The following is a 16,490-nucleotide window of genomic DNA, read 5'->3' on the forward strand; positions in this document are numbered from 1 at the left end:
TGTATTCTTGATGATTGCCATTCTGACTGGAGTGAGATGAAATCTTAGAGTAGTTTTGATTTGCATTTCTTTAATTGCACGAGATGATGAACATTTTTTCATGTGTTTGTTGATTGATTGTATTTCTTCTTCTGTGAAGTGTCTGTTCAGTTCCTTGGCCCATTTATTAATTGAGTTACCAACATATTTTTTGAAGTCACTGTCCTTTCCCCATTGTGTAGTCTTGGCATTCTTGGCAGAGATTATTTGACTGTCTACATGTATATCCTTATTTCTGGGTTCTCTGTTCTCTTGGTCTGTATGTCTGTCTTTATGCCAGTACCATACTGTTTTGATGACTATCTTTGTAATATGATTACAATCAGGATATATGAGACTTCTACCTTATTTCTTCTTTGCAAAGTTATTGTGGCTATTTGGGTCTCAGAGTCATTGTGGCTTTGTGGGTCCATGTGAATTTTTGAATTGTTTTCCCTATAACTGGGATTATCTTGAAGTGAAAATGTAATAATCAGAATAGAGAGTTGACTAAAATACCAAACACAGGTTAGAAGACTTAAAATTTGCCTTAAAAATAGGCAAATGATTTAATCTGTTTAGTTTTGTTACATGTAATATGAAAACAATAGATGATCTGTCTATTCCTTTCTAACTGCAGTAGGATTCTATAATTTTTTTTTTAACTTAATTTTTTGGTGATGGGAAGTACGAGGGATGGACCTCAGGGGCACTTGACCACTCAACCACATCCCCAGCTTTGTTTTTTTTTTAACTTTATCTTATTTATTTTTTATGTGGTATTGAAGATTGACCCCAGTGCCTCCCACATGCTAAGCAAGCGCTCTACCATTAACTGCAACCCCAACACCCCCAGCTCTATTTTTGTATTTTGTTTAGAAACAGGGTCTCACTGAGTTGCTCAGTGCCTTGCTTATGGTGAGGCTGGCTTTGAACTCTTGTTCCTCTTGCCTCAGCCTCCCGAGCTGCTGGGATTACAGGCATGTGCCTCCACACTTGGCAGGAATTGTTTTTGTTCCTGCTGAAAATTTGTGTTGTTTCTCTTTGGAGTGGAAATAAAATTGCTGAAAAAGAGAAGATATGCTAAGGAAAGACTGGCATATTTTTATGTACAGTCTACATGAGAAATGATTTCAGAAGAAGATGTATTATTATTAAAGCAATGAAAACTTTTTCTGGTCCTCCTTGACCTTTCTCTCCTTTAATATACCTATATGATCTATCCCATGACTGTAAAGTTTTATTACACATTTTTTTCTGGTCAATTTGTGTAAAGTTCTGGCTATTACTGCCAGTTTCAGGTTTAGTTGTATAGTAAACATGGGAGCAAGGAAAGAAGGAGTAGTTACAGACACTTTAATTTTGAGACTGAGATTAATGCAGAATATTAATATCTCCAAGTGATTTGAAGCATTTTGTATACCAGTATTTGTTTTTGGAGAAAAATTTATTTCTTGTAATTTTCTGATTTGAAGTTGAAGTATCTGAACCATAGCAAGTAGTGTATCTTTCTTGATAATTCTAAAAATGCTCTTACTTTTACACTTTTACAGAGGTTTTCTCATTAACTTCTCAAAATTGCATTTTGAAATAGGAAGAACAAATAAGATCTCCTTTTGAAAAAGTATTAAAATAGGATTCACGAAGGTTAAAGTCATTTGCTGAAGGTCCCATGCCTAGATGAGAGCATGTGCTAGGTCTTCTGACTGCTTTCTGCTGAACAAAGCTGCCTTTAAGAAAATTGACACTAGATTAAGCTTAATGTTTCTGAATTTCAAACCCTGCCCCTGAGTTCATCTCAGAGGTTAGATTCAGCAGTTGATTTTTTTTTTTTTGACATAATTGTTTTATGCTCCCCCCACCCCCCATTAAGCCAAGGTAATTTTGCCTCTCAAGTGTGTTCTTTTTAATGAGTTTTCTCTTTATTTTGAAAATAAATTGATAGGTATTATCTTGTAGTCTTTCACTTTTTAAAACAATTTTTCCTCATTTTCTTTCTTTCTTTTTTTGGCATCATTTTTAGTATTTTTTCTGTGCTGTTTTAAAATGTAGAAGCTTAAATAGATTATTTAGGCTTCTTTTAAAGTAATGAGCCCTCGGATTCATTGTGTCAAATACCAATCATATATAAGGATAAAAGTGTAATAGAAAAGGCAATTGGGGGGCTGGGGTTGTGGCTCAGTGGTAGAGCCTAGCATGTGTGAGGTACTGGGTTTGATTCTAAGCACTGCATATAAATAAATAAATGAATAAATAATAAATAAATAAATGTCCATTGACAACTAAAAAAGTATTTAAAAAAGGCAATAGGGGTGTCTTTTTTTTTAATAAGTGAAATTCTGAATTTATAAAATAAAGTTTAGGGTAGTTACGTACATTGCACAATGATGTATGTTTTTACATAGTGTTTATTTACCACCAGGTTTAAATCAGTGAATCTATTAAGATTATTCATTTGAACAAAACTCTTTAAAGAAAATAAATACAAATGCCAGGATTTTATTCCAGACCTACTGAATAGAGGGGCCGAGGGAGAGACAAATAGCAAAGATGCTTACGCTTACTACTATTTAAAAGTTCATATCAATTTTCATTACTGCATTTGCTGTAAATTAAAATGGGATGTTGAACTAGGAATAGATACCTAAGATTTTTCTCATCCTCAGTTTCTGTGGTCTTTTTCACCGTAGTTTTAATTTCTTTTCCTTTCTTCCTTCTTTCCTTCCTTCCTTCATTAGAGGATAAAAGATGAGTGAAGGCCATAGTTTTTCCCCCCTAGAAATCATTCTAATTATATATCTTTGCTTAAGCAGTTCCGTTTAATGGATTTTTTGATACTTTTTATTGTCTTGTTTAGTGAAACCATTTCTGTGTACCAGTAGATAATCTCTAAGGAAACAGATGAAAGGAAAAAAAACAAGGTTCAGTGTTCAGAGTCCTGAATTTGAACCCTTGATTACTTTTACAGTGTTATTACCCAGCCTTTTTGAGTAAGAGGACCCTTTAAAGGAAAAACAACAAAAAACGTATATAAGTATAATGTGACTTTTATTTATTTATTTATTTATTTATTTATTTATTTATTTATATGCTGTGCTTAGAATCAAACCCAGTGCCTCACACACATGCTAGGCTCTACCACTGGACCACAACTCCAGCCCCCCAATTGCTCATGGCCCACAAATGATGGAGGCAGGAGATGGCAAGCAAACCTCAGATCAGCAAGCTTTCCTTTATTTTGCAGTGAAGTCAGTTGATCAGGAATGGGAGGGCTCATTTTCTGGGTATGGAGGTGGCCCTCCGAGTTGCTGAAGGAGACTGGGTTTTATAGTTTATAATGAGGGTGAATTAATCATTGGAGACTGTGGACATGCTGTTTGGACAATCAGGAACCTAGTTGTATAGGTTAAAATTCTAACTCAGGGGAAGACAGTTGTAAAAAGTTTGAAACTCATTGTCACTGGGAAAAGCTTACAACTCGGTGTTCACTGCTTATCTCCTTCCTCTGGGACCCATTGATACCTAGAGCTTCACTATTTGCTTTTCTCCTTCCAGGACTCATCTACAATGGAAAAGGGTAAAAGTCTAGGACCCAGCATTTCAGTATTTGCTTCCTTTCTTCAGGACCTATTGTGGTTGGGAAGGGGTAAATGTTTGCCTTTGGTGGAGATGCTGGGGATGAACCCGGAAGGGATGAAAGTTTCCTTTCCCCCCAGGGCCTATTGTTACTGGGAAAGGATGTATTGGGAGAGGTTTAATGTTTGGCTAATTTCCCTTCCCCTCCTACCGAGTCACACTGTCCCTCAGTTTTTCCCAGGGAGCTGTCTTACAGGAATATTATTTTCCATAACTCTTCAATGTGTATACAGGTATAAATATAATAAATATAGTTTGAGACATTTTTATAAACTGGACACAAGTGTATAAACACTTATACTCCTAGAAGTCTCCTTAGTTACTGTGTATTCCCTTCCTTCAAAGGTAACCATTATACCAGTTTCTAATGTCATAGATTAATTTTCTTGTTTTTGTACTTTACATCACTGTGATCATTCCAGATATGCACATCTGTTTGGTTTCTTTGTCTCCGAATCATGTTTTCAGTATTTTCTAGTGTATTTTCTGGGTGTAGTTATTGCATTTTATTCCTTTATGATATTTCATTGTGTTATTATACCACATTTTATTTACTCATGTTATTGTTGAAGGCAGTCTGTGTTGTTTTCACTTTGAGGCTATTATAAATACTGTTACAAGGAACATTCCAGTTTTTGCTTTTTGCTCAATGTATATATGCATTTTTGTTAGCCACATACCCAGGAGTGGAATTATTGGGTCAGGATTATGATCCCAATCCTCCCTTTAAGTATTACAAACATTTAACAAATAGTCTAGTTTAATAGTTTGAAAAACTATATGGTAGAAATTGACTTCGAATTTAAAATGTTCATTTTAAGTCAGTTTGTAGTTTGTAAATCACTGTAATACCTACTTATATTTGAAAAATACTATCTTCTACTTTGTTATATGAGATATTCAGTTCAAATACATTATTTAATGAACTTAATGGACATAGTTATTGAAGTGATTATTCAAGGTAATGTCATTAGGTGGAGAATCAAGGTACTACTTAGAGCTGTGTAACTTCTCTTAACTTCTGTTTCTTCATTTACCTTGCTTGATCTAAATTTCCATATTACAATCCTCAGAAGATTGGTGTGAGAATTAAATGTGCAAAAAGGCACCTATCAGGATGTCTTGCATGTAGTTAGTGCACAAAAGATAATGCTATCCTGTTCCTTTGTAAGGGTACTCATCTGATAAAATTGCAAGGCCTTCGTCTCTGGGCCTTTAACCCTAAAGCCTATATTCTTTTAACTATGTTTGCTTAAGTTATAGAAGCATTTTGTAAGCATTGAGTCAAAAATACAAAAGAGACATTTCAAACTAGGTTGCCTTGATCTTCAATTTTACGACTTTTTTTTCCACAACTTTGAATTTTCAAGGTATTAAGTTGAATAAAGAGATCAACTTTCATGGTTGTCCTACTTTTCCTCTGTTCCAGATTCTTCTTCATAAATTGGGATGTTAGAAGCTACTTTTTATTTATTTAGCCTAGAAGTTATTCCATTAAACTGGTTTACTTTAACCAGACTCAGGAATGCCACTATATTTTGGTTTATTAAAGGAAAGCTAACTTGTAAATAGGTTCTTTTATATTGGTCACATCATTTTATTTTCATGAGGAAGTCTACTTAGAAAATTCAGTTAAGATTAGAGATAATTGCTGTATGATAATTTTTTAAAAATCGTGGACAATTCTATCAAACTTTGGTAGAAATAACTAGTGAACACATTCTGGGCAGACCAGAATGTTCATATGAACAAAATATTGTCCTTATTAGAAAATACTAAGTTCATATTTATTGTACTTCATCTGTTATTTTTGTATTATATAATTTCCACTAACCCCTATGTTTAGATCCAATTTCTGACCAAGGCTGGTCTCAACCTATTAACTTTTCAAAAAAGATCATGAAAATAACTTCCTGGTCAAGCTCAGCCAAGTTCATTATGTACTGCAGTAAAGGTGAATATGACCCTCAAGAATCCTAGTAGTATTTTAGAAGATGAATATTTGTAGGGTTTTGGGTTCTGGGTTCAAGTAGTTTAAGGCAGCTCTTTTAATAGGAGATTTCAGTGGGACTGGGCAGAGATTGTGATGTACTTACTAGTTTAGGATTCTTGGGTCAAGTTATGTCTTAGTCCACCTTCCCCCCTTTCTTTCATGTGCCTTAGTCCAAATTTTCTTTTTCTTTTTTATCACATTTTTTAATTGGTGCGGTATACTTATAACCATGTGGGTTTGTTTTTGCATATTCATATACATGAACACAATGTAAACAATATAATTTGACCAATGTTATTCCTCATTATTTCCCCTTTGCCTCCTGTCCTCCCTCCCCCGGTCCCTTTCCTCTATTCTACTTTGGATCAAGTCTTGATAACCAAATATTTGTTTGATAAGTTATCAGATTTGCCCAGTTGAATAATTTATTGTCCTAATGATATGGTTGAGCAGTTTATTATTCAGTTAAGTGAATTTTTAAGAGATTCCTAAAGCTAATTGTGAAGTTATTTACTGGTTTGCCATCCTTACTTTCCTGAGTAAGAATTTCCTGAAACAAATAATAAAGTTACACTAATAGAGGCACCTTCGATTTTAGTCCTTATAATGTAGAGGGCATCAGTTCTCAGTAATATCTATAAAGGCAAACAAATTTTAATCAAAGATGTGCTTTCCGTAGCTGTATGTTTTTCATGACCCTTTTCTTTTAATTGTGGGTGATGGATGGTAGTATGGTTGTGGATCTTTGTGACACTTTGTGCAGTAACTTCAGCTAGCATTTCATTATATCATTTATGTTTTACTGCTCCTTTAGTTGCATCTGAAGCTTCAACTGAACTAAACTAGAATTTCTTTCTCAAGGTGGTACTTTTGCTCCCGCCCCCATAATTTCCCTTTGTCTTACCTTTTCCAACATTCTGTTCCTCATGCACCCTTCCCTGAGCACCACAGTTCCTGTCTTTGAACTATCTATATCTTATTTCTGTGATGGCTAATGAAGCCTGTTTTTAGATTGAGCCCTGTGGAAGGCAAAGGCTGTATTTTTTTATTTTTTATTCCCCCCACTTTTTGAAACAGAGTCTCCATAAGTTACCCAGGTTAGCCTTGAACTTGTGATCCTCCTGCCTAAACCTCCCAGGTTGCTAAGATTAGAGGTGTGTATAACCACACCTGGCTATCCATCTTACTTTTAATTATCTTAATATTTAATGATTGTTAAACTGAATTGAGCTCAGATAAATGCCCAATAGGTTTGTGAATATTTTTCATATTAGACTGATCTTAAAGGTCTTTCATCTTTATCAGTATAGTTCTGTCTTTCCAAAAGTAAAATATGCTCTAGAAAATTATTATTATAGGTTGTTCTTTGGATGACTCATCAGAGTCAGATGTTATTGTGTTTTGAAGTGCAATAAATTTTTATAACGGTCTTCTCACAGATGGACTTCATTAAATATAGGAGGAGAAAATATTTTAAAATGTCTTTGTACTTTACGTAAGCATTGACTTCTTCAAGTAAATATAATGGTTTACTCACAGAAAACATTGGAGAAGCAGAACTTATGCTTTTATTATAGGCAGCTTTGATTTTGATTGCTTTAATCTTTCACAGTGTCTTGTTGCTTTTCATAATTTGGTAAGGGTGTGTAAGAGGGATAACAGAAGCACGTAGAATGTATTTAACACTTTTGTATGATCTTAATATAGATAAAAGATTTATTGAGATATTTGGGTACTGGATTTAGTGACTACTGAATGGTAAATTGAAATACTAACTACACTATGAGGTAATAAGTAATTTCATGATAAGGTAGTTCTTGGGAGTAAATATTGGAAGACAGAAACTTGTGAATACTGTGCCTCATAGACTTTCCAAACCATCGGTGTGTGACATAGGCATAATTTTGCCTGTGTGTCTTAGCCAAGCTAAGACAAGTTTAAGAGGACACACTTTTGGATATTTCATTATAGGGTAGTGAGAAGTGTTGGTAATACTTGGTTAATACTTCACACTTGTAAAAGAAACATTCTCTTATAAAAAAATTCTGGCTGGGTGTAGTGGTGCATGCCTGTAATCCCAGCAGTTCGGGAGGTTGAGGTGGGAGGATTGCGAGTTCAAAGCCATTCTCAGCAATTCAGCAAGACCCTAAGTAACTTAGTGAGACCCTTTCTCTAAATAGAATATAAAAAAGGGCTGGGGATGTGACTTAGTGGTTAAGTGCCCCTGGGTTTAATCTGCGGCCCACCCTCCCCCAAAACTAAAAATCCCTGAAATTTTGTTGACATGTCGGAATGTATGAAAGTTTGTCTTTGCTGAAACATATATGTCTGACCACCAGTTTTATTTTCTGTTTTATTACATACACTGGGCCACTAGAGATATAATTATTGGTAACATTTATTGATAAACGTACTGACAAGCATGGTTATATCTTAGAAATGTAATTCATAGGTTAACTCTTATTCTTCATACAGATTGGTATTCTGTTGAGTTCAGGGTAGTTTTTTTAGATATTTGATTAGGAATAGAAAGTACAGTTACAATAGATGAAAAGGAGAACATTCATATAGGCAGCCCGTGCTTTGCAAAGTTATGGTTTAATTCAACAACATGGTTCAAGTTTCAGTTATCATGGTATATATACTGTAAGTAATTGCATAAAATACAAAACTTTTCTGTTGGCTTTTCAGTCTGCAGGTTGCTATGCAAGTAATAGGTACATATCCCGATCAGATACCAGCATGTCTCTTTTTTCTAGGTCTGTCATTGACTGGTTATTGCATATCTGAAATTTCAGTTACTGCACAGATAACAAAGTGTTTGTTGTGTTGCTTCCTTGTCTCTCAATAATAAACTTAAATGACTTTATAAACAAAAATGGGTAGTAAAAACACGGAATTGGCCAACAAACATTAAAGTGAAATAAAGAAATCAAAGTGATAATACTGAAACGGAAGCTAAATCAAACATAATGGAGCTACAGAAGAACTAGGGGCTTGTGGGAATGTTGACCTGGCTGTCATTTAAGAAATCTAGAGAAGCAGACAGAAGAATTTAATGAAGGCCGGCTTGTCAACATAAATGAGTAAAATGTTTGCTGGCAAAAACAAGTCACATTAAAGAAATCTCAAAAGATAACGTTGTGACTTGAAAGTACAAATAATAAAATCATCTAAACCTAGAAAGGGAGTGTGACAGTTTGCCAACAGGTAGAAAAGATGTTCACTTAGAACCATAATTTGTATGAGAAGGCAAGCATTGTTCAAATTACTCCTGATAATTTTTATAGCATATTCATAAAGAGTTTTACTGTTTTTTCATTACCTTGTAGATTTAAAACTGACAGATTTTCATGTTCTGGCAAAACTTTTTAAGGTCATGGGATAGGAGTTTTCCATTGATTATTAGGAGTGCTTTGCATGTTTTTTGTTTTTTTCCCCCTCACAGTTAATTTTACTATCCTGCACTACCATCCAAACAAGCACGGTCTGCCTATGTTTGTTTTGGTCTGTTGGTCAAATGTTAATTACCCCCTGCCCTCCAGTTGGACAGTTTCCTAGTTAGAAAACAGTGTGAGAACTTTGGAATTACGTCTATGGACATAAGTTAAACTTCTAACTCTGGTACTTTCTAGGTGTGTGACCTTGAACCAGATCATTTAACTTCAGGGTCCTTTGTCTTAAACACAGTACCTGCTTAATGAATACTTTCTAAATATTTTAAATGAATGCATACCATTTAGCTCTGACATTAGTAAGCAATTTGTAGGTCACATACTAGCATTTTTCACAGTAAAGAATGTAATACTTTTTTTTTTCTGATGTGAACACATAATATCGTACTGTGGCACATATAATTCATGGCCTACAGTACTCTCTTTTAGATTAGGGCTTCTCAATACTGTTGACTTTTTTCGTTTGTTTGTTAGCAAGGATTGAACTCAGGGGCACTCCAACACTGAGACATATCTCTAGCCCTATTTTGTATTTTATTTAGAGACAGGGTCTCACTGAGTTGCTTAATGCCTCACTTTTGTTGAGGTTGGCTTTGAATTCGAGATCCTCCTGTCTCAGCTTCCCAAGCCGCTGGGATTACAGGCATGCACCACTGTGCCCGGCTCAACTACTGCTGACATGTTGACCAGACTAGTTCTTTGTTTCAGGAAGCTGACCATTCTGTACACAGTTGGATGTTTAATGGTGTTCTAGACACTACCAGCTAGATGTTGTCCTCCCTCCCTCCCTTCATTGGATGTTTAACGGTATTCTAGATCCTACCCACTAGATGTTGTCGTTCCTCCCTTCCTCCCTTCCTTTCCTCCCTTCCCATTGAACCCAGGGATGCTTTGTCACTGAGCTACATCCTCAGCCCTTTTTCTTTTCTATTTTCAGATGGGATCTTTCTTAGTTGTTAAGACTGGCCTTGAACCTGTGATCCTCCTGCCTTAGTCTCCCAAATTGCTGGGACTACAGGCCCAGCTAAATTCACTCTTAATTCATTATAGCAAGTTAACTTGTGCTCTTTGGGGCAGGGGAGGTTACTGGGAGTTGAACCTGGAGGCACTTTACCACTGAGCTACATCCCCAAGCCCTTTTTATCTTAAGACAGGGTCTCTCTGAATTACTTAGTGCCTTGCTAAGTGGCTGAGGCTAAACTCAAACTTGTGATCATCCTGCCTCAGCCTCTGGAGCCACTGGATTTAACAAGCATGAAACAGTGTTCATCCTAGATAATACATCCTATATTCTGAATATACTTATGTTTGCTTTCAACAAAAATTTGTTAGCACTGCTAAGGACACAAAAGTTGTCCCTTCTCAGTAGTAATGTCATGGTTCCCCTTCCCTTCCAGTCACTTTTGGTTGATCCATTATTCTCTTTGTAGTGAATGCATATTTAAAAAGGTGCCCAATCTGCAATTTTTCTTATCCAAGTCTGTAAGGGAAGGTTGTGTGTGAAATGTCCTTTCTCTTGCTGGCAAGGCACTTTATCTTTTCCTATCAGTAATCCTGTTGATCCAACTGCACATATCCTGATCTCAGAATTAACTGAGTTTAAGTAAATAGTCCCACTGACATTTCAGACTTTTTGCAGTCTCGTCAGATTTTATTTATGATAGTGAAGGAAATATTGAACCTATGATTCTGTCTTATGTGCTTATTTATAGTTTAGTTTAATATTGTTTTGTTACTGGAAATTGAACCTAGGGGTGCTCTATGACTGACCTACATCCTTAACCCTTTTTTAAACTTCAAGATAAGGTCTCGCTAAATTGCCAAGGTTGGCCTTGAACTTGTAGTCCTCCTGTCTTAGCCTCTCCAGTAGCTGAGATTACAGGGATAACAAACTGTGCCTGCGCCTGATTAATTTATGGTTTTGAAACTGAAGACATAATTTATTTGCATGAGAATAAAAATGGAATCTTTATTTGTTATATATTACATATAACTTTTATTTTAAAATCAGTCTGATTTTTTTTTAAGCTATTGCCTGTTTTCATATAATTCATGTTTTAATGGAATTTCATTCTTTTTTGCTTAATTAGACACACTTTAAAACATTCGTTAATTTAGCCACTGTTTATGTATTCGGGACACCTAGACCTAGTTTAGGGGATGATATGCTAAAAAAGTAAAATTTTAATCAAACATTAAATAAGGTAGTGTAAGTTAACAAGAAAAACAAGAGTCTAGTCAGATATTCATATTTCTCAGCTAATGAAGAACACAGACTTTAAGTGCTGAAGAAATTCAGAAGAGGAGGCAATTGCTATGGGTTAGGTAGGGTGTGCATTCTCTGAAAATTGGTCCTTGGTCCTGGGAAGAGTGAAAAACTATTAAATATTACAAGGAGTTTAGTCCTCCACAGGACTACCACATATAAACAGACAGTGTGTCTGTGTTTGAAGTGTCATGGGCATAGGATAGGGAGAAACAATCTAAAAATGCTTCTGGAGTGGGGGAAGTGGTAATGAAAGAAAGGTTGAGAAATATTGGGGGAAAGGAAATTAGGGAAGGGTTTAAACAGGACATATGAAGGATAGTTTGGTAAGTTTTAGGTAATCAAAGACAGTGTGTTTTATTAGAGAATATACTTTTTTCTAAAGTCAAAGTTTGGGTGTGTAAACCTAACGTGTAATTGAATAACTCAAATTAATATCTTATAAAGTGAAGAAAGGAATAAAATCTTTTAAAGTATGTTCAAATTTGAGTGCTGTGGTAGATTCCCTATTGCTTCTGTGTGTTCATTCTTAACAGTTTTCTGATAGGGGTAGAGGATAACTTTCTTCATGTAATCATGTTAGCAGCAGTTTATCTAGCAAACTCTTTGGTTAGATATGGAATTACAGTTCTTATGCTGTCATTATTCATTGAATTACAGTATGAGAATTTGAAAGATGTAGGAGGCTATATTGGTGAGAAAATTGAGGCTTAGAAAGGTTGAGTGATTTGGAATAAAAACCATACATATTTGTGGTTAGAAGTCTCCTGACTTTCTATCCATTGCTCTTTTTATCGTCTTTCTAAACTAGTATGAAGCATAGTCTAGAAACATAAATCTTCATTTTAGTGCTTTATTCCTTAAATCAATACCAACTACATTGTCACTTCTTGCTTCAAATTAATCACTTCTTTTAGAATGTGGAAAGACACTGGGGCTTTGAATTTTTTACTTTTCTACTTGACTAGCTTTAACCTTGGACAATTTATTTAACCTCTTTCCCTAATGTTCTTACATGTGTTTTTTGGGGGGTGGGGGTTGGGTACTGGGGATGAACCCTTGGGCACTTTACCATTGAGCTAAATCCTCAGCCCTTTTATTTTGAGGCAGAGTATCCCTAAGTTGCTTACTGTCTTGCTAAGTTGCTGAGGCTGACTTTGAACTCACAATTCTGCCTCAGCCCCCTGAATCTGGGATTACAAGCATGTTACCACTGTGACTGCCTAAGTTTGTATGTTAAATGGGATAAGAATACTTAGTAATAAAAAGGTGGTTATGACGATTAAGTTTGATGACCTATATGCAGCCCTTTCCTGTCTTTTTGGCATTTATTAAAAACTTAGTGTTAGAGTATAGGTGTAGCTCAGAGGTAGATCACTTGCCTGGTATGTGTGAGGCCCTTGGTTCAATCCCCAGAACTGCCCCTGACCCCCCAAAATAAATGTTACTTTTTTTTTTTTTTTTTCCTTTTGCTACTAGAACACTTGTCACATTATATTACAATTACTATTTAGATGTACCAGCTGGGAGTCTTGATTTTCTTCTTAGTGTAATATACGTGGTCTATGAAAATCTTAAAACCAAAAAAGAAACCAGTAAATCTCCTCCAGGAATTTGCTACTGAAACAAACAGGGATAATGACGTAGTAGATAAGTTCATTCAAATATCAAAGAAAAACTGATACTGTTCATTTTTAATACTGATAATTCTATAATAAACTGACTGCTATTGATACTTGTTTAACCTGACTTAATTTTTTTTTTTTTGGTCTTAATTTGGCAAGCAAACTGTGCTGTGTCATTTGGCTCTTAGTCTCGGTGTTGACTTTTTTCCTGTGATTGCCTTGCAGAGCTCTGAGGAACAAGAGTGCAATGATGACACTTCTCAGGAGGATGAAGGATTTATGGGCATGTCCCCTCTTTTGCAAGCCCATCATGCTATGGAAAGAATGGAAGAGTTTGTTTGTAAGGTGAGATTGAAGTTTCTTATCATTTTCCATGCTGTCTTTTACCCTTCCCTAACAAAAACAGAGTGGTAGAGCTTTGGCCTTTGGTTTACTTTGGAGAAAATCTGTGACAAGATAAGGACCAGAGGCTATGTCTTGACTTAACTCTGTTCAAGGCACAATGCATTTGTTTGCCTGCAGCAGCCTTGATAAAAGTTCTGATAAAACTAGAGTATCCAATTGGGAGATAAACTTTTCCTGATAGAGCTTAGCAGAGTAAAATGTCTTGTTGATTAGATAAGATGAAAAAAAGTTAGGAGTGGTAGATACAGGTGAAACTCAAATGCTGTTATTAAAATAAATCTATTCTACTGTATGAATAGCAATCCTGTTTTCTTTCTAAGGATTTTATGGGCAATAAGACTACTTTTGAGACTGAGATTTCCCACTTTTCATGTACACCTTTTTTTAGGTAACCTGGTATATTTTCTGCCTTTCTTTTAATTCCTTGTCTGACTTCCCAAGAATAATTTTCGGATTTTTTTTTTTTTCCCCCTAAAATGATAACTAGAATTGAGGTTGCTTCCTTAGAGAAATAGGGACACTGATAAATGAATAGGTACTTGATTAATCAGTAAGAACCTTGGCAGGTATGATCTCATACAGCTTTGAGTGTATGTACACGTGTGTATGAATTCATTTATTAAACATTTCAAGAGAACTTTTGATTATTTAGACAGAAATTTTTATGATGTGTAGTTTTTTTCTGTGGGTTTTATGAAACCACAACTTTTTTCTCTTATTAGTACATTATAGTTGTGCATAATAATAGTTGGGTTAATTTTGACATAATTGTACTTGTATGGAATTTAATTTACTCCATTTCAATCCCCTGTTCCCCTATTTTCCCTCCCCTGAACCACAACTTTTTGGGGGCTTGGGAGTGGATACTGGGGATTGAACCCAGGGGCACATTATCACCGAGCCACATCCCAGCCCTTTTTACTTTTTATATTGAGACAAGGTCTCACTAAGTTGCTTAGGGCCTTGCTAAATTGCTGAAACTGGCTTTGAATTTGTGATGCTCCTGCCTCAGCCTCCCAAGCCACTGGGATTACAGGCAAGTGCTACCATGCCTTTTGAAACCACAACTTTTTAATGCATGTGGTGTTAGAGTCTGCAAGCTCAATTCAGGTTTTCCTTCATTCACAGTGATGCTGAAAATAATTGAGGGCAGTTGACTTAGAATACTATATATTGAACCTAGAGGATGAGAAAAGAATGTCATGATTTCAACGTAGATACCCCTTCTAAGACTAAGGGCTGTTGTGGGAGGTTGAGGTTAAATATAAACATTTGTGGGTCTACATAGAGCCCTGGACATTTTAGTGTTTGAAAATTGATGACAGAAAAAGCCAAGCAAAACAATAAATCCATTGTGATCACTGTCTCAGAATTAGCACAAAGAAATACAATAGATATATTTTGTTTTTTAAAAAGTGATTTTAGTGTGAAGAAATCTCTTTAAGTTGTATCTTGGCCATTGGGAATTTTAATATTTATAGACCACTGGGATACTGTAGTTGACTTGACTGCCTTTTTGTTCTCTTTCCAAACTGAGCAAAGGGATAAAGCAGATAAAACTTAAAAATTTACTAGATAATGGGAGAATCAATAGGATGGGCATTTGCTTGCTGCATCTGATTTACTGAAGAAAAATTTACTTATAAAAACTATTTCTATTCCCTTATCCCCTTCCAGTCTGTCTGTGGAAACAGTGATGAGGCATCCTGTTACACAATGTTCCAGTGCCGCTGTACCTTGTGGCAGGGCAGCTGACCAGGCTTGAAAACTGGCCATGTCTACTGACACTAAGATTCTGTTTCTTGAACTGGAAGCTAGTAAACAGAGACAGTTTAAAATGAGGCGTGCTTTGGCTTTACTGGTGTTACCTTTAATATACTTTAATATGTATATTAAAGTATATGTTAAATATATTATACATTAAATATATATATATTTATAAATATATATTTAACAAAAGAGGGTTACATCTGTTCTTAAGTTGGTAGTCCTCATTTCCTTTGGAAACGGAGGAGATGTTACATAGAGAGTCAGTTCTTTTGTAGAAGCTAATGAGGAGGTAAGAGCAGAGAACAGGAAACAAGTATGGGCACAGTGGCTGAGTGGCAATCTTTGTGTAGTAGAGAGAAGGAAAGCCAGGTTAGCTATGTTGTTTTGTACAAGACTCCTGGGAGATAAGTGGAAGTCTTTGGAGGTGAGCCCTACTGATTTGTAGTCTGGATTCTTGCTTTAGGGTAGTAGACTGGAAGCACTGCTGAGTCCACATTAACTGTAAGGTAGACCACGTGCCTGGCAGTTTCATTACATCTTTCTGGCTACCAGAAGCTAGTTAGTTCTGGATTAAATGATCATTGTGGTGTAAGCTCTGTAACCTGAGAGACAATGTGAAGAAACAGAGTATAGAAATTAATAGACATTTTAAGGAGGAAATACCAAATCTTTGACCCCATTTCTCTAGAGTCTATCAGGGAGTGGGACAACAGGAAAAGGAAGAAAAGGGGGGCTAAGGAAATTGAAGGACTGTTAAGGTGGAGCTTCTTTGCCATCTCTCCAGCCAGAGGAAGAGGGGGACTAGTTACTAACTCTGGGGCAGGTAATAGCTTCTGGGGATTATCAAGGGCTAGGGATATCTTATTCATTTATGAAGTCTTTGTGTCATTTTTGTTTGATCCTCATAATTTCCTTATAAAGCAAAGCACTATTTTCCTTTATGAGGAATTAGAGGTTTGGTGGCTTGGAAGTTTTATAATTGATTAAAGCTCATATAACTTACTTAATACCTGAGATCCAAGATTTTCTTGACCCCTGTGCTCTGTTTCTTTTCTACTTTATCATATTGATGTGGTGGAGGGAGAAGAAAGGTAAGGGGGAATGGGGAAGTGTTTAGCAAAAGGCACAAAAGCATTCTATACAGTTCTTATTCTTCCAGTAGATGATTATAAAAAATAGTCATTTAATATCACAGGAGGGACTAGGGTTGTGGCTCATGCCTAGCATGTTTGAGGCCCTGGGTTCAGTCCTCAGCACCACATAAAAATAAATAAATAAAAATAAAGGCATTGTGTCCACCTACAACCAAAAAATAAAATAAA

General features: G+C 35.7%; 1 protein-coding gene across 4 annotated transcripts in view; it reads left to right on the forward strand.

Annotated features, from left to right (window-relative positions):
* The window catches only part of ADIPOR2 (adiponectin receptor 2), a 77,259-nt gene that overhangs the window by 48,887 nt on the left and 11,882 nt on the right, over positions 1-16,490 (forward strand). For all 4 annotated transcript variants that reach the window (XM_079140338.1, XM_079140337.1, XM_079140340.1 and 1 more), the window contains exon 3: positions 13,219-13,338. In XM_079140338.1, coding sequence (XP_078996464.1) covers positions 13,219-13,338 — 120 coding nt within the window. The remainder of the gene's footprint in view (positions 1-13,218; positions 13,339-16,490) is intronic.

The sequence above is a fragment of the Sciurus vulgaris genome (assembly GCF_902686455.1).
Source record: "Sciurus vulgaris genome assembly, chromosome: 5".
NCBI lineage: Eukaryota > Metazoa > Chordata > Mammalia > Rodentia > Sciuridae > Sciurus > Sciurus vulgaris.